A 25,645-nucleotide genomic window follows, 5' to 3' on the forward strand; every position below is an offset into this window, starting at 1 on the left:
TGTTAAAAACATGGAAATAGGTAACAGCATTGGGTTTTGCTTAAGAAGTAACAAACTGCATTCAGTAGAGATCTTATATAAGATTTTACATAAATCAAACCACATTATATCTGTTGAACATACCTTGATTTACAGATTCCAAGAAATTCACCAGAGGTTCCATGTTGTCCTTCCACAGTGAGGTTAGCTTATCAGCAGATGGATACTTGCAACAGCTGATATGAGCAGCAACCTGTACAAAAACAAAAGCATAAATACAAAAAATTGTTTTATCTGTATTAAAATCACAATGCAGCACAATTCTAAAAAAACAAGAAAACAAAGGAATCAGTGGGTTTTGAGGATATCTCATCCTGAAATACTGAATTAAATACAAAAAAAAAAAAAAAGCTTTAAGTAGCAAAATTTCAGATTTATTTAAGACTCTTTTATCAAACTAAATTATCTTACATTAACTTTACTTTCTGCACTGGCTAGCAGTGGCAAAGTTGTAACAAAGCTGTTTTGAACAATTACTGGTTGAGATGATATATTTTTAAAAACCTACAGCAGGTTGGCCATTTTAATACAATTCCTACAGAACACACAAGTAAAAACCTCAAAAATATATACAGGGTGGCACAAAAGTCATCATCATATTTGAACTGATCTCTATTTTGACATCTTGTTGTTTATATCAGTAGTGTTTTGTCAGTTAAATAGAAGATACTCACGAAATTTATTGTGTGTGAAAATGAATAAGTATACCCCACAAGTACGTGGAAAAATTTTGACAATTTTGCGTGACAGTTTTCTGGGCAGAGTAATATCCCGTTTTGGTGATTTGCCATGGCCGGCCAGGTCCCCCGATTTGACCGCTCCAGATTTTTCCTTTGGGGATATTTGAAGTCATTGGTTTATGTGAATAAGCCAGAGACATTACAGCAACTAAAGGACAAAATTCAGCATGAAATTGAAAACATTCCAACACCATGGAAAATGCAATAAAAAGAGCTCAAATTTGTATCAATTCAAATGGTGGTCATTTATTGGATGTTATCTTTAAAAATTGAGGACAAGTATCAAAACTTACAAGTATCAATAAACACAAAAAAAAAAACCTACTTTGTTTAATTTAAAACCCAAGCTATAGGCTAAAAAAATCAGGTGATGACTTTTGCACCACCTTGTATAAGAAATAGTCCCTGTCTAGTTTGTCAGGAGAAATTAGTTCTTGACTACATCGTTCAAACTGGTATAAAAACAAACATTACCATCAAAGCACCAATTTCTTCATGGGAATAATCCAATAATGAATCTTTGAATGTTCCAAGCTCGGCTCCATGTATAATATGGCTCTTAGGTGAATATGTAGAACGTGCATCACACAGTGATCCTCCCTGAAAAAGATAGAAAGTAAACAAAAAAGGAGTCCATGACCAAATTTCACTCATTCTTTTAGAATGATTCGATGTAAAATTTTTACTGATATCGATAAACTACTTGTGCTGATGACTGATATTCTACCAATGCAATATAAAGTTGTAAAAGTTCCTTGAGCAACATAATTCATTAACAGGGTATCTACCAAAATAACAAATCCAAAATTCTTGATGTTTTCTTGACCATTTTTTCCTTTCTCTTGACTTCTTTTCCCCCTCTTTCTTAACATGTATATAATCACCCCCTACTTAGGTATAGTTTAAAATTAAGAAAATAGCTATTTTTATTCAATGAAAAGCCCCTACCCGAAGGCTGGTTAGGATGAAAACCGAAGATGTACTTTAACAAGAGATTTATACTTGCTTTAATTATTAATACATGTACAAATTAATGCTTCAGACTTCATCCTGGATGGGGAATGGCCACATTACTTTAATATTTTTACAAAACTTCACGAATATGAGAATGCAATTCTTAAGAAACAAAGCAAAAAAAATCTTAACCACAATTCAATACAATTTTAGATTTCCAAATATTAAATTTTATCAAATTCTACTACAGGTACGTAATTATGTAAATTCACTATACTATAAAAAATAGCAAAAATTCTTGACCACAAGTATCATTTCTTGACTTCCTTGACCTACCTGTTGATTTCTTGACTTTCTTGACTGGCAGACACCCTGATTAACTCTTTAATTTGCGATCCGCGAGAGACAAAAGACAGACGATAGATTCAGGAGTTGAATGGCTTCGTCTACGTGGCTGGTCCAGGGATACGTGCCTCCAGGTTACGTTGCCGAACAATAGGATAGGTGAACCTAACCTACTCACCCACTTTGGGCTTGATTGAACCTACTAAACTACCCGGCTATGCAACCTGGACGCACCCATCCCCGTGCAGCTCTACGCTGTCCTCCAGTGACCATTAACATGGAGGATGTCCCCAGTAGACCAGCATCCATTCCGAGGAATGATTGCTGGTTTATCATAAGGACTTTCAGCCTATTTATTCCGGAGCGAGTAGCACGCTTCCCGGGCTTGCCCGCCCAAATATGAATTAACAAATCAAGATGTTGGAAAGACACATTTAATATTCTGGGAATTATCACATTTACTATATACAGGCACTGCACAAACTTATAGGTTTGCTTTTACACTTAGAACCAACAAATGGGTAATAAAAACATGGTACTTACATATTCTGCCTACATCACATCACACATGGGCCTGGCGACAAACACTTATCACTCCAACTATAAATGGGGGGATTTCTGTGATTTTGCACTAAAAATATAGCAGTATCTTAATACATATGGGTATTGGCTTGCACATGAACTGTTTCAGGGAGCTGTATGACAAAGGATGGGCCGAATAATCATGGATGCCTTTGGATACAAGGCACCATGGTTTCCTGAAGGCTCATTGTCCTCACCATGTGGTTTTGAAAAGTTCCGAATTTTCATGGATACTGGTTCCATGCACTTTAAGGCACTTTAAGTGCTGTAATTTGTCCATATTATACACTACTGGACTATTTCCAAGCACTTATTAGATATTTCACATGTTGGAATACAATGGCTACTCCATTGTTCCTCTCTCCACTGGCCTACTCAGGCCCAAAAACTTGGAGCGATGTGAACTGTACTAAATCTTAACACAAAGTGAAATCAAGATGGCTTCCTCTCATGATAAAAGCTATCTCAGTCTTATTGTCTGGTAGCCACGCCCATGAGGCCATCTGATTGGTCCACAGCATTTTGGGTTACTTGCCTTCATCTAGTAACTAAAGAAATCCACTAGATGGCAGTCTAGTCGGGGCTAGTTCCACTGGCACTCACCAGATGGCTCTGGTGCTGTGAGACCGATTGTCTTTTGTCAAAAACATCAATTTTTTGATGTTTTTGTGGTTTATTTGTACTAATAACTGTGACTTGGAGTTATTTTCAGGGAAAGCAAGTTAATTTGTGCTTGCACAAATGTTATCCTGAAAATATCTGTATTAATAAAAAATTTGCATGAAAAGCAACATGTGCTCTCTGAATTCTGCTTATCCACAAAGGTTGTCTTTTTGATAACCAATGAATTTTGGTCTGGGGCTTATTATTTACTTAATATTTTGATGTTTTATCATACTTTTACTAATTAGGCCTAATTTCTGTTAATCTTAACATATCTGGGAATGTCTATTCCTATTAATTTTACCTGGATTGAATTGGCTTGTACTTTGGTTGGAGTGGAGTGCTGCCTGTATGTATTGGGGATGTATACCCAACCTTTGGTTGGTTATAAATTAATATTTGTAACCAGGTGATTGCAGTGCGATTTTCTTTGAAACAGAAACTGTACTCATATATCTAGACATCTACTTAAAACATGCAGTGCATATGAACTGAATGTTTGTATTCGTGAAAATAACAAAATGGGAATATTTTACACTAAATTACTGGCTATTTACAGATAAGTCAGATTGGTAAATTTACGAATAAACTAATTTCGACCGATTCAGTTGATACTAATTAATTTTCCCATCTCTAGAATGAATGTAAATATACACATGAAGCTTTAAAACATATTCCTCAAGTACTGAGATGATTAAATATTGTATGCACAGTAGAAAACCAAACCTTAATGCTACAAATTATTACACATATTAGTCAACTTCTCTGTGCAGCCAAGCAACAGTGTTGCCAATTACACAGCAATACCAAGCAAATAAGTTCATTTTTGACTACCATGTACAACATCTCTAGTCAAGAAGATGCACACATTAAAACATATTCTACAAAATATCATTAACATAAAGCAATAAATTCACACATTCCGACTTACATTGTTCAGGACTACATCCTCAAGTCATTTAAATACTTCATAAAATATGTTGTGCTGAATACAAATGCATGGACAGCAAGGATCAAGGAAATTAAACAAGGAGGCATGCAGAAGGTAAGGGTGCTGGAACAGTGAAAGAAATCATACATCAATAATAAGGTACTATGTATAATGTAGGAAAATGCACAGTTTGGGAACATTCCATCTGAGATGTCAGAAAAGTAAATTGTTATTAACATATCTCTGAAGAAGTTTCTTGAAATATAAGTAGAAGGAATGTAAGTTACGAGTGAGTGGAGGTTCACAAACTTTAACCACATGGCAGCGCTAGCATCCACGTAACACTAAAAAATATCGCATACCATAGGATACATGGTGCACCCTGTTGCGTGACCACCAGCTTTGTCTACCATGACATGTGGCCAAAGTCTGTAAACCTCCACTCACTTGAAACTTACACCCTTTCTACTTATATTTCAAGAAACTGCTCAGAGATACATATATTAACCTTTTGTTAACAGTTTACTTTTCTGACATCTGAAATGAATCACCCTGTACATATATTGTACAAGACAAAAGGGCGAGCAGACAATAAATAAATAAGGAATATATATAAACAGATACACAGCAGATATTTGGAATCATTTTATGCTGTTAAAAAGCATTTGACAAACATGTACACATCATAAAATGAAATAAATATTCATTAGAAAACCTACCTTAGGCATCACAGGATGCACCTTAGCGTAATTCTCTGCCAACATCTTAAATATTGCCTCATGTTCAGTCACGGAGTGCTTGATCGATGGGTCATCAGCAGGATATCTACAAGGAAATATTCACATCAATAGATCTAAGGAAAATATTTTTACGTTCGGCTCCCGCTATTGCAACAACTGAAACCCGGCAGGCACAGCAAATACAGCAGATGAACTGACTACACCAGCACTCCTAGCAGTATACTATGAAACAACATGAACTGGAAGCCCACCCAGAAGTGAAACAAGGTTCCATGTGGGTCACAATTAATAGAACCGTTACAAGTAAGTCTTGCAGAAAAAGTTAGTAATTTGTCCACATGTATTTATTTAATAAATATCTTATTTTTAATTTTTTATGTGTAGCAACTTACCTCATGAACATACCACCTCCTTCTATACTCAAAGCAAAATCAATTTCTTCCATTTTCAGAAACTTCTTCAAGTTATCCACAATGTTCCTGTCTGCTGCAGTTTCGGTCATGCTTTCTTGTGGATTGCATTCCACTGCAAATAAACAAGATTTCCCAAAAAATAATTAGTTCCCACTATTTATAATTAATCAACACTGAAGAAGGACCAATGAAATTATTTTGTGATACCAATAAATATAAAATTCACTGATATGCTACTAATCCAATTTACAATTGCAAATATTCCTTGAAGAATATAAACAATTACTTAGCTTCCTTAATTAATGTATGTAACAGATGACAACAATGTGTTTTGTCTTTGAAAATGAACTACATATTTAGACATTTAATTTACAAAACCAAGAATACAAATTATACAGTTACTACATCAATAAAAAATAATGAGAACTCACAAACTTTTGCCCTAAATAACAGGTTATTCATACGTATATCAGATTGGTGAAATTATTGATAATTTTACTGATAAACAAATACATACAACACTTATAACAACATTGACTTACAGCAATTAATTTGTCCCATCACTAATCCAAACAATTGTACTAATTCTTCAGAAAGCATGAACAAGGAGTGGGAAAAAGGCTGATGGAAGATTAAAATAAAATGTCTGCAGAGAGAAAGGATTTGGTAGAAAACAGGAATAAAAAGAAAGAAGCTTGATTTCTATGCTGATCAGCCTGAGACTGGAAACAGGGAAGAATTACAATGATGAATATTTAATACTACAACAAAGGATATCCACCCATTACCTTTCATAGTGTCAAACATGCTGTACATGACTGGAACAATATGAATAACGGTGGAATTTAAGATATTCTGGATTCTTGCATTTCCTTGATTGTAAGCAACTGCAAGATGTCTTGCCAGCCTTAGAACAATTTCTCGTCCTGCCGGTTCTGAATGATGCAATCCACCTATTACAGCAATATGGAACTTCTGCTCAGTTGGTGCACCAATCTGTAGAAAGAGAAAGAAAAGTATAAATATATAAAATACAGGGTGGTCCATAAGTACAGAAACACTTATTTAAAACACACACAGATGGGGAAACATTAATAAAAAATCTGATACATGATATGAAATGGGGAAAACTTTTTAGGATATGTTATCAATGTAGTGGCCATCTTGGGGTCAACTTCTTTCCTTAAACAGTAAGGTTTGATATATCAAACGGGCTAAAATTTCATGAGAAATACAATGATGTGCTTCATTTCATGTCACCTTAACCGTTATGCTCTTTTAAACCCAAATGTCTTCATAGTCAATGATGTTATTAACCACAGAAAAACTGGCGAAGATTGCTCTGATCATGTCTTATTATTGTAAAAGATTTCAGTAGATGTTGCTCAAACAGATTACCAGGTCGATTACGAAATTTTGAGACATGGGTAGTTAACATCAATCATGATCATCTGAGATTTTATGATCTTCAGGCCAAAGTGAAAAGTGATATGTGACACATGTCATTTGGGAACAAGCCGATCAACAGCAACATTTTACACCATAGACATGACACGTCAAAGAAGCATGCATTCACTTGCTGAAATCCTCAAGTGACACTGCCTCCGTGTGAAATCTCCCTAATTTGGACACTGGGTCCAGTATTTTTAGATTTGGACATTGGATTCAGGATCTGACATATGAATATTGGGTTCATAATTTGAAATATGGACATCAGATCAAGGATTTGGTTAATTTTGACTGTTGCTTTATTTTACTTCATTTTTGTACCACTTTTGGTTAATCACAAAGATGAAGATGAATTGGTGAAAGGTCAACCACAAACAGAGGATTATACAGGTTGTGAATCCAAATAGCAGAACCTCGGTAATCTGTAAAATGTAGTCCAGGGTGTATTACGTGAAGAGGTTAACATTTGGATTCTTCTGAAGGGGCCAGCCACCCTTTACAGCCCTGGATAATTTCAGAATTTGATTAACAATCCCTAGATTTAATGCTTACATCTTAACATTTATAACTATGTATTGCCAACAATTTTAACCCTTTCGAGGTGGATGATGAAATATTCGTCATGCATGGAAATTCCCCAAGGATGGAGCTCATTTTAAGCAAAATGTAACATGTTGGAAAATTGTTGTTTTAAAAAAGTTGTAATAACACAATAAATGCCAATGAGGGCTCGTTTTATTCAGAATTTCCAAGGCTTTCGTTCGGTAAGGTAAACATGTCGATGTGTACCAATTTTTGGAAGCAACAGACAGAGGATGCGGTGGATGCTTGGAGATTAAAGCCAAAAAGATTCAGTGTTTTTTTTTTTATTTGTTTTCCTGTTTATTGAACATTTATTATGAAGATATGTGTTTGATGAAATATTCGTCAACCGTCCCTCAGTTACGTTTGTCATCTGGAGGCTCCGCCTTGAAAGAGTTAAATATGATTAATGTTCAGTAATATCAACATCAGTAATAGCTCAGTTCTACTTGTAAGGAATTTATAATTATTCCAATTCCAAGCAACTTATTAACTCTTTCAGTCTCTTCATGTACAGAAAGTCCATTACAAATTTTGAGCACTTTCATACATACCTGATCAGTAACCATCAGTGAATGGATCGCCATGCTGACTTCATTGTCTCCTGCTTGAAATGAGCACAATTCAGGATATTTATTCTCCAGCTCGGCCAATGCAGAGTTCAATTCTACGTTAGTAAGGTATTTCTCAATAGACATGTTCTCCGTCAAGCCAAAGTCACTCTGTGTTGACCACTGCTGAGTATCATCCTGTGACAATGTAAAGTTAACCAATACGCCATCATGACCTTTTGGTACCTCAACTTCGATGGTTTCTTTACCAAATCTGCAAATAGAGAAAAGGGTTATGACGATTGATGACCACCAAACTCAGAACTAAGCAGTGTCATTCCAAGTGAAGTCATTGAGAGTCAAAGCTGAATCATTTCTGATTGCAATTAAAGTTCGTATGTGCATTCCTCTACCCTTGAGATGGCAGAAAATACCATTAAAAAACAAAAAATTCTGAAAACAATGAAAATCGATTTTCTCTTGCACAACAGAGAAACTTAGTCAAATGTGGACTCTATCAAAGTTGATCATTGTTTCGATTCTACAAAAGCAAATCAGGATATCATAGGCTCGAATTAAAGTTAAAACTATATAGTTTGCAAATATGTGCTCATATTTTGAATTTCCACACTCAGTCACTCTAAGATGGCCCTGTGATTTTTGTATGTAATGAAAGGGTCTCATACATTCACATTCAGTATATATATATATATAAAGTCTATCTACAGTTGTATGAGCTCACACAGTTATGACCTAATTAGTATCTGTATTTAATTTTAAAAAAATGTCATTCAAAATGGTCAACTTGGAAGCTCTGAGAAAGGCATGTGGGAATCAAGAAAAATTTGAAAGTGATATGGGTATATGCTTTTGGTGACAAGGTTTAAGTAACATTTAATTCTCTTCCCTTATCATCACAGTCACAGGTTAATTACAGATACAATTTTAGAAACTTTCCTGGTGGTGAATGATAAAGAGGTTTTCTTGGGATATCAGCTGGTGAATGATAAAGAGGTTTTCTTGGGATATTAGCCAAGTGATTTCCGGATAGGCTTCCAAGCTTTATAATTATAGATATATCAGATTGGTAAAATTATTGGTAATAACTGACACACCAATATACCTTTATGGGCTGATACTGTCTGAATATTGATTAATTAGTCTCATCCCTAATATATCTTGTAGATGCTATAAGTTATTTCCAATAACTTTTCTCTGGTGCATACAATTCCGATGAAAATTCATTTATGGAAAAATAAAAATGTATAATTATAACATAAATATGATATGACCAATCAAGGATTGGGCATACATCCCCAAATACAAACAAAACACCACATTACTCCACTCAAGTACAAGGCTTATTGCTACCATGGCCAAAATGCCATGGGAAGCTCACACTCACTCTCTAGCTTTCTTAAACCCGAAGGTTCATGGCTGCAGCAACACAGGCCTTCCATCTGTCCCTATCCTGAGTAAGATCGATATACTCCTTTCCATCCCTTCCGATTTCCTTTAGGTCCATCTCAACATTGTCCCTCCAGCTTCATCTTGGCCTTTCTACAGGTCTCTTACAATCAGGTTTCCCAACAAGAATCCTGTAAACTCCTCTTTCCTCTCCCATTCGTGCCACATAGCCTGCCCACCTAAGTCTTCTTGATTTAATTATTCTAATAATATCTGGACATGAATACAAATTATGTAGTTCTAAATTATGTAACCTTCTCCACTCACCTGTCTCCTCATCCCTTTTCGGCCGAAATATTTTCCTAAGGATCTTATTTTCAAATACACTCAATTTATGTTCTTCTTTCAATGTAAGGGACCAAGTTTCACACCCATATAATACTAGGCAAAATTACTGTTTTGTATATTTTAACTTTTAGTTTCTTAGATATTAAACGAGAAGACAAAAGTTTATGAATAGAAAAGTAACACGCATTTCCTGAATTAAGCCTACTTTTTATTTCCTCTTTAATATAATTTTCATTTGTTAATATTACTCCTAAGTATTTGAATTTGGAAACTGTTTCAAATGAGTTGTTATCAATAATTAGATTTTGATTATTACCTAACACTTGGTTTCGGCCTGTAAGCATATATTTAGTTTTCTCTTTGCCAGATTCCAAACCTATCTCTTTAGCAGTTTTGAAAAATATTTTAGAATTATTCTAAATTGTATTTATACCATCCCCTAATAAGTCTACATCATCTGCATATGCTAACAACTGAGTCACACCGTTTAATTTTAGTCCTTCGTTAGTTTCTTTTACCTTCCTAACAGCATATTCTAAGGCAAAATTAAAGAGCAATGGAGGTAATGCATCTCCTTGTTTAACCCATCATGAATTGTAAATTTGTCAGACACATTAATACTAGGGATGGGACCGATTAATCGGTACTCTATCGGTATCGGCCGATATAGGCATATCGGTGTATCGGTTTATCGGTAAATTTACCGATTATTTTACCGATCTGATATATCGATAAATATCTTATAATTTAGTGCAAAATTCTGCCATTTTGTTGTAATTTTTATGGATAATCTCCATGCCCTACTTTCTGAAAAAGTAAATGTCTAAATAATCAACTTCTTTTGCATTGCAATCAACTCGACATACGTATTTATTACGGAGATCAATGAAAATTTCAGGGTCTTCAAGGACCATTTCTAATTTTATATCGGATCGGTAGAATATCGGTTATCGGCATTGGTAAATTTTATATCGGTACTGTATCGGTATCGGCCAAAATTTAATATCAGCCCATCCCTAATTAATACACACACGAATTTTACTTTCTGTTTCACTGGTGCATACTTTTATCATACTAATAAGCTTGTCAGGTATTCCAAACTCTACTAATATATTATATAATTTCTCTCTTTTGACTGAATCATATGCTTTTTTGAAATCAATGAATAGCTGATGGACATTTTGATTATATTCCCACTTTTTTTCAAGTGTCTGTCTGATGTGAAAAATTTGATCTGTAGTTGATCTGTTACGTTTAAATCCACATTGATAATCACCTATAATTTCATTAGCATATGGGGTTAGTCTTGTTAAAAGAATGCTAGATAATATTTTATATGTTGTTGAGAGTAGAGAAATTCCACGGTAATTATTGCAGTTCATTTTATCACCTTTTTTAAACACAGGAACAATTATCGATTCTTTCCACTGTTGAGTGATTTCTTCTTTATTCCATATTAAAAAAATTAATTTATGAATTTGACATATTAACAAATTTCCACCACATTTAATTAACTCAGCTGGTATTTAATCAATACCAGGTGCTTTGTTATTCTTTAGCCTTTTAATAGCATCTTTAACTTCAGTCAAGTTAGGTTCTGGAACTAAAGGTTCTGCTGTGTGGACTTCATTTACTTCTGATTTATCTCCTACATGGACATTTAAAAGGCCATTAAAGTAGTTCTTCCATCTATTTAAAATATCACTTGGGTCAGCCAAAAAATCACAGTCTATCTTTTTATCAAGTTTACTTTAGGTTACCAGCCCTTTCTAAATTCACTTACACCTTTATATAAATCTCTGATATTTTTGTTTTTGCTGTTTGTTTCAATTTCATTAATTTTGCTTTTCAAGTAATCTCTTTTTTTACTTCTAAACGTGCAGTTAACTTCTCGCTTTCTTCTATTATAATTGCTTAGATTTGTATCATCGGAGTTATTTAACCACCTAAGTCTAGCCTGATTTATTTCTATTAGATTATGATATTCATTATCAAACCATGGCTTACTTTTTCTTGGTTTATGGTATCCTATACTTTCTTTAGCTGCTGATTCTATTGCATTACGTATGTGCGCCCAATTCTTACTTACGTCTGTTTCATTTATATTTTCATCATCATTTAAATCCTGCAAAACATCAAATCTATTTGACAGTTTAATTTGGTAATCTTTCTTAATTCTTTCATCAGCAAATTTTCCTGTATTAAATTTTATAACTTTTAGATTTTGTTACTTACGATTTAGCACTGCGAGTCTTTCTCTTAATTTAGCAGTTACTAAATAATGGTCACTGGCACAGTCAGCACCTCTATGTGAATGAATGTCAATTATACTACTATGCTTTCTCTTATCAATGAGAATATGATCTATTTGATTATGAGTTTTACCATCTGGAGAAGACCAGGTATATTTATGGATATCTTTATGTTTAAATGTCGTACTTTTCACAATTAAATTCTTTGAGGTTGCAAAAGTAATCAATCTTATACCATCATCATTACTTAATTCATGAAGCCAGTTTGTTTTTTATTGCTACAAGCGGAAATGAAAGGTAATGCTCAAAAACCATGAGAAACAGCTTAATATCAAGTAAAAGCTGCAATTCTCAGCAAAATAAGTCATTATCACCATGCAAAAGCCATTTTTCATGCTTCAACTTAATGTTCGACGAAATTTTTATTTGTTCACACATTCTCAAGATAACATTTGTGCAGGAGCAGAATGACCCCCGTATCTTGAAAATACCATTAATTTAAGTCAGCTAGCATAAATATGCCTAAAAAATCCTAAAAATTGATGTTTTTTGATAAATACATCTGGGCACTTAAAAAGTTATTGTTCAACCCTGACACCTGGTGGCCCAACTTGTAACTACTTGATCCAAGCTATGACGTCATGAGGAAAGTAGCAAATTTCTTTATTATGGTAAGAGTTTGTCTCTCGCACTCTCTTGTGTGTTAGATTTCGACTGAGAAAGGTCTTGAGTAACGAGTGTGACATTTCTGATATATGCAAGTGGGCACAATGGCCCCGAACTTCCTATTAACTGGCATAATAGTGAAACAAGATCCCTGGAGTGCCTAGTATAGGCCAACAGCGCAGATAGTAGTTGGAAAATATATCTATGCACAAAAATCGGGATTCAGGTGTGCTGAAAGGTGCTTAATTGGGGAAATGTGTAGTTTACGATTTCCGATCATCTCACATATGATCACGTGGTTCTGTTAGCTGGACTGCTGGATGCATGGTGAAGTGGATCCATATTTATCCAAGCCTGCAGGAGACATCCAACAAAAAATGAGCCGTTGCCAAGCTTAGTGAGTGTTGTGGTGAAACAACGGTCCAAGATAAGGTAAATGGTTCCTTTGTGCATTCGTCAGCTGGTTTTCCGATTTTGTAAGTATGAAAGTGTCATTTTGTGTAAGTGCTGCAATGGTAAAAAGTGTATACATGTTTGTTTGTGACTGCAATATTTCCATAATGTCTGTTAATGGTCAATAAATATGTCGGTCCAAATGAGAAAGGTCTAGTTTTCATTTCAGTGTACAAAATTATGCTAAGCTCTCCTCCACTACCCGTTATACAGGCTGAAAGTTCTTTTACATACCAGAGGTCCATACAATACTCGCTGCTAATTGGAGAACACCACATGTCGCACATGGGAGACGTGTGACTGCGTAAGTAGCCTGGGAGTTATATATTTAGATATTTTTGCATTTTTGGTAACTGAAGATAAGTAGGTAACTGAAGATAAGTAGGTAACTGAACCAAGCAAATCCAGTTCAAACGTAAGTGTATAACTCCTGAAACCCTTCGCAATGATAATCCCATCTTACAGAGTGCCTGAGAGACTCTGAAAGACTAGAGATTGTGACAGGCCTGACCTTTGCAAAGCCAGCATCAATTTCTAAAATAATGACTGCTCATAATTGCAAACCACGATATAGGAAGAATTTATTTTACATGCACTTCTGAAAATGTTTACTTGCTTATTTCACCATGCATATGTGTATAATTCAAGCTCACATATGCACACAAAAAATAAATTCTACTTTCCAAAACATTAACTTACCCATTTGCATGAACAGAAACTCTGTATTTCCCAGGAACCAAAAGACGCCAATAATCTCCAGTTGGTGCACTTATAATATCATGAGGAATGCCATCAACAGAGATTGTAGCATTCCCTATTAAATTTCCTGATGAATTCTTGACAAAGCCCTTTATGCCCATGCCAGCCTGTTTGGAATACAAAAAATACACTTCTTAACAGAAGACAGTGTTGCTAAAGAAACATGAATCTTTCATTTGTATATATAAAAAATTATATAAAGATCCTTCTTTGCTGGAATTTAAGTAAGCTGTTTGAACATCTTGTCAACCTCATTGGTTTGGACTCTTATAGATTCCCTCTCATACCGATACTTGAAAATTGTAACGATTCATAGTATTTCAGAATGTAATATAATCTAACACAGTTATCTCTAGTGGTTTTTATTTTATTTGCGACGTTTCGTTCTGGTTTCCCAGAACTTTTTTCAAGCTACACTAAAATATACATACAATAACACAACCTCACATGGCTAGTCTCTCTACACTTCTAAGAAATGAATGAGAGACATGAAGAGTAGGTTACAGGATGGAGGGGAGGGGGAGAAACAGCCAGCTATGACAACTGCAAGGAAAAACTGTTTACCTAGGATGAAATAAGGACATACAGTTATTCATTCCTTAGAAGTCACCTAGAGTGACTAGTCATGTGAGGTTGTGTTGTATGTATATCTTAGTGTAGCTTGAAAAATTTCTGAGAAACCAGAACGAAATGTCGCAGATAAAATAAAATAAAAACCACTAAAAATAACTGTCTTGTATTTCAGGATATTTATGACTTTCAACGCTTGAATTTGAAAACCATATTATAACAATCTACCAGAGTATTATGTACAAATCTCAATGGAAAAAGCAGGCTCAATCAGGACTTGAACAAAGGTCTTTACTCTATCAACTGAGCTGGTTTTGCCTGATTGTTTTGGCTCTTGATGTTTTACGTGTGGAATTGTCTCTCTGTGCTACTGCAATACAATATGTTGCCTTTGAAATATTGCCTAGTTTCTTCCAGCATAGATATGTAAATTACCTTACTGTCTGGCACACACACACACATGTACTATGTACAAATTTTAGAGCAAAATATTGATATAGCCTGCATTTTCCACTGAAATTTCTCTGTAGTAATCTCCTGTGCGTGGTAAACATAAAGTAGCAGAGTTTTGTTTCAAAATATTCATATTTTCACATGAGATATTCATGTAATCCCAAAATTTTGTTCTCCCCACAACATTATGCATTTGACAATATCCAGGATGTTTAGAAGCTACAAAATTGCCATGTGGCATTCTTTCAGGCTCCACGACTTGTAAGGTAAGGTAAAGTCCCCATGCACTTTGCACCATGCCACAAGGCATATGTGGGTGAATGTGGGGATAAGACCCCACACATTCTATCGATCTCGGCCATGTTGGTGGTGTGATCAGCACAATACTCCAGTTCCCTCCAAATTACCCATTATTATGAGACTGATTGAACCCCATGTGGGGACAAGACCGGAAAAATTCCAGCCTTGGATCACCTGGGTCTCCAGCGTAGCAGTCAGACGCTGTACCAACTAGACCATGGCGGTTCCCCTCCATGACTTTGGCTCTAGAAAAGTATCCAGTGCTATTGGTGATTAAATACCAGCTGATATAATCCAATACTGATACCAATACAGTATTGGCTAAGCTCTACCCATTATTGAGTTTCATAACTAAAATTATTGAGTTGAAGTGTAGCAATCTATTAAATTAGAAGTGTTGCAACCTATTCATTCTGTTTCTTGGATTGGCTTTTTACAAGAAAAATAATGTTAATAATAATTATCAAAATATAGTTTAAAAAAAATATCAAACAGTCAAGGAAAATTATACACATGGTAACGTAAGAGGAATGGTTGAAAATATAAATACGTACCTGCTCAATGTATGCTACCAACGCTTCCCTATTGTCAATCCAAAAACTAGGCAAATCAGTATTGAGTGGGTACTTGAAGCATCCCAGCTCCAAAGTTATCTCGAAACAATTGCTGTTCAGATAGTTCCAGTCTTGCATACCACCAGTAACGATGTACCATTTAGCCCCATTAGTTATTCCGTTTGTGAAGTGCTCATTCGACATCAAAGAGCATGGAGCACCATTATGCATTCTCAGATGAGTCTAGGGTATGAAAGAAAGAAAATAAAAAATAATGAATATTTAGAATCTGAAAAACCAGAGCTGAACAAGTTGACCATTGGCTGGTCACTTATGTTGGACTGTGTTTTGATTTTTAATCACTACATCTGTTTTTGATTCCAACGTTTCATCAAACAGTAAATCTGGCTCAGTTTTCAGGAATACATCATGTCTATGCAAGAATGTGTTTGAGGTCCTAGAACACAACCACTTTCACCAGAATGTGATTTTGTGCCCTGTGATTTCCTCAAACATACTCACATAGACATAACAATCTGTTCCTGAAGACAAAAGATTTAGTTTCCGAAACAGATACATTGATAACAAGTCACACACTTTCCAACATGAATCACCCCTTTGTATCGATTCCAATACTTTCATATTCATGTTAATACTTATGTAGATTCCTGAGTATTGAAGAACTTTGTATTTCTGAATAACATATTCTTAGCAGAGAATGTCTAAGAATTTATAATGGAAAAATATAAAATACAAGAATGTGAAATCATCTTCCATTGTATTAAAATACCGTAACATGCCAATTAACTCTCGATTAGTGTAGAATAGCTTGGGGAAAAAAATACTGGGAGAAACAGGAACGAAAGTCACCACAGGAATAAAAATAACTTTTTCTCTCTCTTTTTTTTTTTTTTAAAAAAAAAAAAAGGAATACTCGCTTACCTGTTAAACTAAAGGGTGGCACATATTGTATCTACCAATAGAAGTTGGCAACCCTGTCGGAACGCAGGTGCACATGTGCAGAAGTTTCCCATGCTTAGGCAGCTGCACGTCTCACAATTAGTCTGCCATGGAAAGTTGGCCGGTTCAGACCCGAATCGTGGCAGTAGAGGCATTTATCCGAACGGGTCTCGTTCAGGAGCCACAGTAGGTACTGCCTCCTTTGACCTAAAGACTTCTGTTTCTACACGCTGCCATTGGATCTCTATTGTGTGACCCATCGTATCATGTTGTGACGCTCTGGCACTGGTTGTTGGCGACCCTCATTGGCCCTTCCTCGCAGTGTCTCCTGAATGGGACCAATTAGGATGAATGCATCTACTGCCACGATTCGTGTCTGAACTGGCCAACGTTCCATGGCAGACTAATTGCGAGACCTGCAGCTGCCTAAGCATGGGAAACTTCTGCGCATGTGCACCTGCATTCTGACAGGGAAGTATACAATATGCACCACCCTATATTATCATCATTATATTATGGATAAATAAGTACATACTTCTATTCAGCATATTCATTTGCTACCACATTTACTGTATTACTTTGTAATATGCAACAGTGGTCGTAGGTGTAACTTGCTGGGGCACTTGTCCCCCACCCCCACAAATTTTTTGGGGTTTATTAAAATTTCCTAGTTTTTATTAATACCCTGGAACTTGAGGAGCAAAGGAAGAAAATAAAATATTTGTTATTTCACAAGTGTAACAGTTATTTAGCAAATTATCCCAGATGCAATTTTTATGGGATGGAAATTTGTCGATTCTGTCCCCCCAAAAGTTAAGTTCCAAGTTGCAGCCATGACAGTGGTTATGTGAACTTCTAATATTCCTGATGAACTCTGTGAAGCAGTGTTCCCTGTCTGAATTGTCAAGCTTTTTTTATCATTCCCTTTTAAGGATTTCAAAAGGCAAAAACAGCAAAAATGAAAACAAGAAATGCTTACATTGGAATAAGTGGATGCCAAATGTTTAAATACATCGTTGTCTGGTGAAGGATTTTCAAGCCCACTTCTTTCCTCCTTGTTGTCATCAAAAGGGTAGTTGGCAACTAAAGATCCTCCATGCAAGTTTGCTGACAACACAAAAGGCCATGTTTTGATCCACTTCATAACAGCTTCAGTTTCAGGTTCTTGTTGTCTATTTAACTGAAATGAAAAATAGAATGAATAATAACTAGTCTTCTGCACAGTTTGATGTAAACAATATATAATTGTTACTTATGAAACAACAGATACCGAACAACTGACATCACTCTAAAATTTATATAAAACAAAACAAAAAAGATGAACAAATAATAAAATAAAAACAAGAACACTTGAATTGGAAGAAATAAAATAATACTATTCAAAATGTTGAAACACATTTCATAATTTGTTAAAAACAATAAAAAACACACAAACTAATGCTAGCAGAACTTCAACGACTTCCCTTTCTTCGCCTTTCGACCAGCCCTGATGATGGTTCCGAGACGGAATCGAAAGCTCGGAAGAACTCTAACAAATATGTTGCCGGCACGTGATGTAAGAAGTTTTCTACTGTCACATTTCATAAATGTTGGGCTTGGATATTTTAAGTAGTATACATACACTTTTTACAGCAATGATTCTCAATGCTTTTCAAAAAGTGCTAAATTAACACGAATTTCTGCTGCTCACATTTTCTTAAAAAAAAAAAACAACTTACCTCAGTTACTCTATATTGATCTGGAAAATTTCTGTTCAAATCAATTCCATGTGCATTTTCCCTTCCCCGAATTCCAGCAGAATCACCTGAAAAAAATATATTTATATGTAAAGACATGATTATAATCTTAGGTATGCATTAATATTAAATTTTTGTTGATAGAGTACAGATTATCAATAACAATAACAAAGAGTCAAAATGACTCATTCCTTCGATGTTCACATCACATCCATTATCCTTATCTCCTGAAGAAGAATGCTCAAACAGTGGAAAAATTCTGTTCAAAAAACTGTGTCAGAACCAACAATAAAACTGATCACTTCTATTATTAATTCTTCTTATTATTGTTGCAACAGATTCTGTAAATTACAATGACCATTGTTTTCACTGAGTGAAATACTCACATGTATAAATTACACACAAAAATATTTGATAAACACAAAGAACTTTGTAGAATATTCGGCTCAAATCTGGGTCACTGGCATACCATACCAAACTCTGTCTTACAAGGTGGGCTTCGGAATATCTCCTTACCTTCTTGAGCTATTTCATAACCATCTGGGTTCATGGAAGGCATGATGTGAATTCTCACTGAATTCACCAGTTTGGTAATCCTCTCGTCAAATCCATAATTTTCACACAAATACTTCACTAACAAAAGCAGCATTTCTCGGCCAACAACTTCATTCCCATGCATGTTTGCAACGTACTTGAATTCAGGTTCACCTGAAAAAATATACATCTTTATAATTTATGAATTTAAATAATTATGCGGTTAATAAAACAACTACAAATATTCTGTACATTGTGAAGTGTTCATTACAAAAGAACAAATAATAAAACATGTGAAAGAATTCGTGCTGCAATCGATAATGTGATCCCACAAATGATAGTATGCATATGCACTGAGGTGGAATACCTTTAGACATTTGTCATGCAGTGTTGAAGTGAACTAGGCATTAACAAAACTTTTAGAGTTTATGTATATATGTCAGAAGTTTTGGAAAGAAATCATTGTACGTAAAGAAATATAATGATTTTTAAAAAATTTTAGGTATAGTCTAAAGCAGAACACCTGGTGAAAAATACAGGGTTAATCCCATTATTGAGGTTTTGGCAGTATGTCATACGCAATACACTTCAGAAAGAAGTATATGTCTTGTGATTCTACAAACATTAATACATATATGATAATCGAGTCCAAACTCTTTGTAGCATGCAGCGGTGATGGTGTCAATGGCGGTTCTCATTTATGTTGTTTCGGGACACTTGAAGAGGAGGAACAAGATCTATATCCTTCACTTTGCAGCTGAAGTGCTGCTGGACAACAGTAACTCACTGATTTTTATGAAGTTTGAGCAAACAAAAAAATGCCTTTTCACTGCAGTGAGCTGCCATTTTGCAAAACCTGCCCCCTAGCTGCCATGTGTGTAACTACTAGAGGCTGCTTGGAATGAAAGAAATGTCTTGAGAGTTTCTCCATCAATGGGTGTGATTAAAAATGTTTTACGTGCCACGACCTGCTGCAAAAAATGTATTAAAACCCTGCCAATCATTTTGAATAACCCTGTGTATGAATCTCTATTTTGAATTTTCACATAAATATTACAGGCAGAGTTCCATGTAGTATTAATGTACTTCACATTAATCTAAATAGAAATAAGAACAACTGAGTTAGAATAAATAAATTGGTTGACAGGACTAATAACCCAGAAATATTGCCAATAAATACCTTTGTCCTGCAACGAAGATAAACTTACCTAACTCATGCACTCCGGGATTATCAGTTATCTCCAGAACGTACAGTTGTCGCCCTTGTACGCTGGTACCAATGGAATACAAGTGGGTGATATTTGGATAGTTTTTTGCATACAACTCAAGCCATTCTTCCAATGTCCTAGTGTGATGGTGTTCAAATTTTGTCGGTGTATAAAAACCATACTTATCAGGATGATGTGTTCGCAAAGATGAATCATGTGGTTCATCTACCCCTGTATCTGAAACAAAATTATATTTTCCATAATTCTAAATTAGAAACAAAAACATGGCACAACAAATTAAAAGATAATATCATAGTATAAGATACACAACTAATAAAATGGGGTTTTTCAGTTTTGTTTAAATAATCTCCTCAGACAGAGTCACGACGACACATCTCCATTTCCAATCATTAGCAGTAAGGTGGAGTCACAAATCTCCAACTTCCTGACTCACTTAAGAGTCACACATATTCCTAAGAATACATTATTTCCTCTCTTCTGTGAATTTGATAATAATAGGAGTTACGTCCCTCTGGTTCTCACACTATGATATGTAGGTTCTAATATATAAAATGAGATTAAATTATCAAATTTCCAGTCTGTTTGATAGCACAAACAACCAAACAATAAATAAATAAAAGTAAGATTTGCATTCATTTCGTTAAAGATAAAGCCACAAAGATCCTAGAATTTGAAAACAAATTTATGGGTCACTCTGTAATGCTTCTAAACATACTGAGAACCAAGTTTTTAGTCTTTAATATTAAATGTTAATTAAATTAACAAATTAGCACACCTGATTAACAAACATATATCTGCAATAAGTGAGCTCCCTTGAGAGTGCAGTGGCTAATTCTGTCATGTTGTAATCTATGGGTGATTCAGATCACAGTAAGTCCACTCCCAATTATAAACAATTATAAGCATGAACTGAACTCAAACAGTTTAAAATTTAGCTTTTGGAATTAAGCAGGCGGAAGGATAAGGTAAAGCATGTTTCTTTTCTTGTGGCTTGGAAAAAAAAATAAAAAAATAACATTTTCTCAGGTTTTCCAGATTTATGAGAAATAATATGTGAAAACATTTTAAAAATGAATTATTAATTCTCACCTGATTTGTCTTCTTGCAGAGTGAAATTGTGAAATGTCACACTTCCTGGTTCAACTACTACTTGAACTGGTTCTGAATCCTTATATCTGGAAAAATAAATAAATATGTTTTTGTACATACATTCTGTACAAAAAATCTACACCTGTATGATCTCACATATTTTTTTACTTTGCCTCCTTGTGTGAATTATTATTAGGGCTGAGCTGACACCACTTTCAACCAATACCAATCCTGATACTAGCATCATTTTTACAATATTTAAAGTACAGGTCTTTCGGGCTTTCTAGCTGACTTTTAGACACTCTTGAGTGACCTTATAACATTGTTATGAGATGACTCAATCACTAGTAACCGATTCAGTTACATTTTCCCCTACATTTGTACATTATTTACTCAATATGCCTATGTAGTTTCTAGTGACCTTTTGTTCCTACATGTTCTTTTGTTGTGTAAATAAGCCAATATGAAAGTTTCCGAGTGATTTTATATTAAATCAGCTTGTTAAATCTGCAAAAATTGTCTCATTTAGACTCAAGAATCAATGAGTGGCTAGAAGAAGACAACGCAGTTACCTTGCGAGTTTCAAGACTCTCATGAAAGATGCTGTCAAAGATCAGAAAAATTATTAGAGAGGCATCAACCAATGATGAGGAGAAGGAGATGAATAACGATTTAGGAGGTCGGCAGGTACAGTATATTGGAAAAGACAAAACTATGTTGTGGAACCCCATTTCCCATTCCAGCATCGACAGAGAAGAAGGCGGAATATAGTTATTTATCCAAAGCATTGCAAAAGATGTAAAAATGTAATAAAGAAGGGGAAATAGTACACAGATCACTAGAAATACAAAAAGCCGATCGTGCATTAAAAAGTTGTTCAAAATATTGATTAATATTAGTGTGTACACTGTAAATACTCCACTCCAGTTATATGCATCAATTTACCCAGATTGATTGAGTTGGTGTTTTAAGTCCACTTTATGCACAGTAAGGCTAATCGGGACTGGACCTACAGTTTAAAGTGGGACATGAACCACTATGTGCCTCCACCGGGTATCGAGCCCTTAATTACAAGGCGACGACGCAACCATTGCGCCACCAGGGAGGCCGATTTACTAAGAGTTTTGCTCTGAAATATTATCATACATTATATGTAATACCAAAATCCTATTTTACACATGAAACTGGTGCACACTAAACAAGAAACTTCATCAGTAAATAAATTCCAACCAATAATGATACATAGCTTAGCTTTAATTATTTGTCATTCATAATAATTATAAAACACCTCATACAGTGGAACCCCGATTTAACATTTTCCTGTATTATACATCCAACATTCTATAAAATTTTCCCCTATTTTACATTTTACCGCATTTTAAGTTTTTTGAGTTTGGTCCCCTGAAAAAACATAAAATTGAGGTTTCACTGTACAAGTTTCTTCTTAGCATCCTTTACATGTACGCATTGAAAACAGGCAGGTCTTTGGCACTCACTCTTGTGAAACTGAGCACATACATTGGCAATGAACATGAATTTGCACCAACACCGAGTAAACACTAATCCATAATGCATATAGTCTCATGTACTCCTGTCCTTAGTAATACTCAAATTAGTTTAGAAATAAAAAATACTAATGCCAATGTAAGTACTACCAAGGAACTCTTTTAGAACATTGCTACTATATTGATAGACAGGTATATCTGAATATCTAATTTGTAACTATTTTTTAACAATGACATTACTCTTTTGTCAATTAATCTACTAGCATTTCATGTTCATGAACATGAAAATAAAATAAGTGTTCCTATTATGGGAATGAGAGATGCGGTAATAGATAATTCAGGTCCTCACATTTTCCGCGAAGCTGTTTTAAGTAATTTTCTTTCTACTAATTTCGGTGACAGTGGCCACCAAAATTAATACAGTGAAATTGCAATTACAAGTTTCGCGATAGTACGTTTTTTTCTGGAGGTCCCTGATAATTCCCATAAGGCTGCGTACTATTATATTTCAGTTATACAATTTTTTTAGTTATACATTCAACGAGTTCAATCCAAACAAGGAAAAGCCTTCAGTTATACATTTTTAAATCGACTTGCTCGAAAGAATGCTGCTCTTGGGAGTTCAAGATTTCCATGATGATAACATTTACCACCCATTCTCATACAGGTTTTCTTATCAGCTGCAACTATGGCACCAGACTCTCAACTTGGAACTCTATTCTTGTCCCTTGCATCGGAGAGAAGGGGAGGGGCTATGCACCCTTGAACAAGATTGGCCTGTGCTAAATAATCCTACTTTTGTTCTTTGCATTGCCTTCGGCAAGTCGTATCTGCCTGAAGCAGATCGGAGATTGATATCTTTCAAACTGTCAGACAAGTCAGTGGTGCCACACTTCCCAGCCTGTCATAAACATTACAAACAAGCTGAAGAAAGGGATGGGAGTCAACAGCGGCCTGCAGGAAGGGGGAGTTCCGTTGCGTCTTATTACCGTCACATTTAAAGATAATACGGTTGTTGAAGGAGACGTTACACTACTTTTTATTATGCAAAATGAAATCGCAGATAAACGAATTATTGAACGCTGTGGCTTATTTTTAACGTGTGAATATTTTTGAAGTAAAGCAGAGATCATACACTGTGCACCTTTTTCTTTCTGCAAACGCCATTGGAAAAAAGAACATTTTCCCTTTTGTTACTATAGGATAAATTGAAGATGAAAGGCTATAACTGCTCAACCACTGCATCCTTCTTTAAAAATTTAAATTCTAAATGTAAGAACGAACAAAAAGCAACATTTTAAGTATCTTCCGACAATTAAAGAGTCCAGGGAGGAGGTGGGGGCATAATACCAAAGTTCAAATTTTTCCGTAATTACGCAAAATTTCTGAACAACGTAATTTCAATCTTATTTTAAAGTTGCTCATAGTGTGGTCTTTTGTTGTCCTTCCCACAAAATTTGGTCCATCCAGCGTCCATAGGGCAGAATCTAGAAGAGAAATTCCGTAATTACGCAAAAATTTCCGAATGCAGTGATTTCAGTTTTATTTTATTTTCAAAGTTGCAGAACGAACATTACATATCCTCATAGAGTGGTCTTTTGTTGTGCTTCCCTTGAAATTTGGTTAACCCAAATTCTTGGCAGGCAAAATAATAATAGTAATAATAATAACTGAAATGTTAAATGTGGTAAAGGTATTGATTAACAACTAATGATGTCTGTTGTATGAAGGTATATGAAAGGTTGTCATAATATGTTCATTATGTGTTGACTGCTTATGAGTATGTATACTTAGTTGAGATGTCCGTTGTTAGTTTTCGATATCCACGAAAACTGAAGGGTCTAAGTTGGTTGGCCCGGAAGCTGCAATGAGGAAGATGGAAACGTGTGCCCAGAAGCATGGGTCTGAGCAGATGATGTCATCATCACGAAGGGATTTTGTCAACTGTTCCAGAGAGTTTTCTTCAATTTGGATCCGAGTTTGCAGAAAGGGAAGTGCAGTGAAAAACTTAGTGCTAAAGTGAAACGTGATTACTTTGATAATAAAGAGAGCTCTCGTATTCAGTGATTAAAGTGGTTGTTACAAAAGGGTGAAAGAAAAGCGCTATTCAGAAAAAAGGTAGAGATCTTAAAACAGGCTAGCCTTTGGTCATGTAAGTAAATGTAGTAATATTCGGTAATTATTTTTAAACTCAATTATCATAAGAGTGTGTAGCTACAGAAATTTATTTTGTTTTTTCAATACAATCCAAAGTGCCACTTCAATCCTCATATTGAGTTGACTTTTATAAACTGGGGACAAGCGGGAACTCAGCGGCCTTTCACTTTAGATTTTATAATTGTTTACTAAAGGTTATTCTTTAATAAATGTAATTTTTATTGGATACGCAACTTGAGAGTATTAATAAAACCTGAAAAGAAATTGTTTCCCGCTGAACAAAAGCAAGAAACGACGCAAAATCCAGTTTTATCGTTACAGGTTTTAAGTTCGCTTTATGCACAGAAGGCTAATCGGGACTGGACCTACAGTTTAAAGTTCGATCCAAACCACTATGTGCCTCCACCGGGTATCTAACCCGGAATCCCTTGATTACAAAACAACGACGTTACATGACGTCATCAGGGAGGCAAAAAGGAAATGTATACTAACTAACCCCCCCGAAAATCCTGGGCATGCCACTGACTGTTCAAAAGGATTAATCTTGTGTTATCTGCAAGATAAGAGTTAGGGCTTTGTTTATCAGAAGGCAAGACAAGAATGAAAAATTGCATCCTTTATGTTGTTCGAGTCATTGTTGTCAGAAGCCATATAGGCAAGGGACTGCTTTGGAAGAGATAGACA

At 35.1% G+C, this 25,645-nt stretch overlaps 1 protein-coding gene across 2 annotated transcripts in view; it reads right to left on the minus strand.

Moving 5' to 3' along the window:
- Positions 1-25,645, minus strand: part of LOC145992185 (carboxypeptidase D-like) — a 66,335-nt gene that overhangs the window by 28,196 nt on the left and 12,494 nt on the right. For both annotated transcript variants that reach the window (XM_083128505.1, XM_083128506.1), the window contains exons 6-18: positions 21,300-21,385; positions 20,190-20,426; positions 18,964-19,155; positions 18,430-18,515; positions 17,691-17,891; positions 15,752-15,994; positions 13,815-13,981; positions 7,993-8,263; positions 6,196-6,403; positions 5,387-5,519; positions 4,974-5,079; positions 1,254-1,379; positions 124-232 (exon numbers count right to left, since the gene is read on the minus strand). In XM_083128505.1, the coding sequence (XP_082984631.1) occupies positions 124-232; positions 1,254-1,379; positions 4,974-5,079; positions 5,387-5,519; positions 6,196-6,403; positions 7,993-8,263; positions 13,815-13,981; positions 15,752-15,994; positions 17,691-17,891; positions 18,430-18,515; positions 18,964-19,155; positions 20,190-20,426; positions 21,300-21,385 (2,165 nt within the window). The remainder of the gene's footprint in view (positions 1-123; positions 233-1,253; positions 1,380-4,973; positions 5,080-5,386; positions 5,520-6,195; positions 6,404-7,992; positions 8,264-13,814; positions 13,982-15,751; positions 15,995-17,690; positions 17,892-18,429; positions 18,516-18,963; positions 19,156-20,189; positions 20,427-21,299; positions 21,386-25,645) is intronic.

Source organism: Lepisma saccharinum, chromosome 9 (assembly GCF_977018435.1).
Source record: "Lepisma saccharinum chromosome 9, izLepSacc3.1, whole genome shotgun sequence".
NCBI lineage: Eukaryota > Metazoa > Arthropoda > Insecta > Zygentoma > Lepismatidae > Lepisma > Lepisma saccharinum.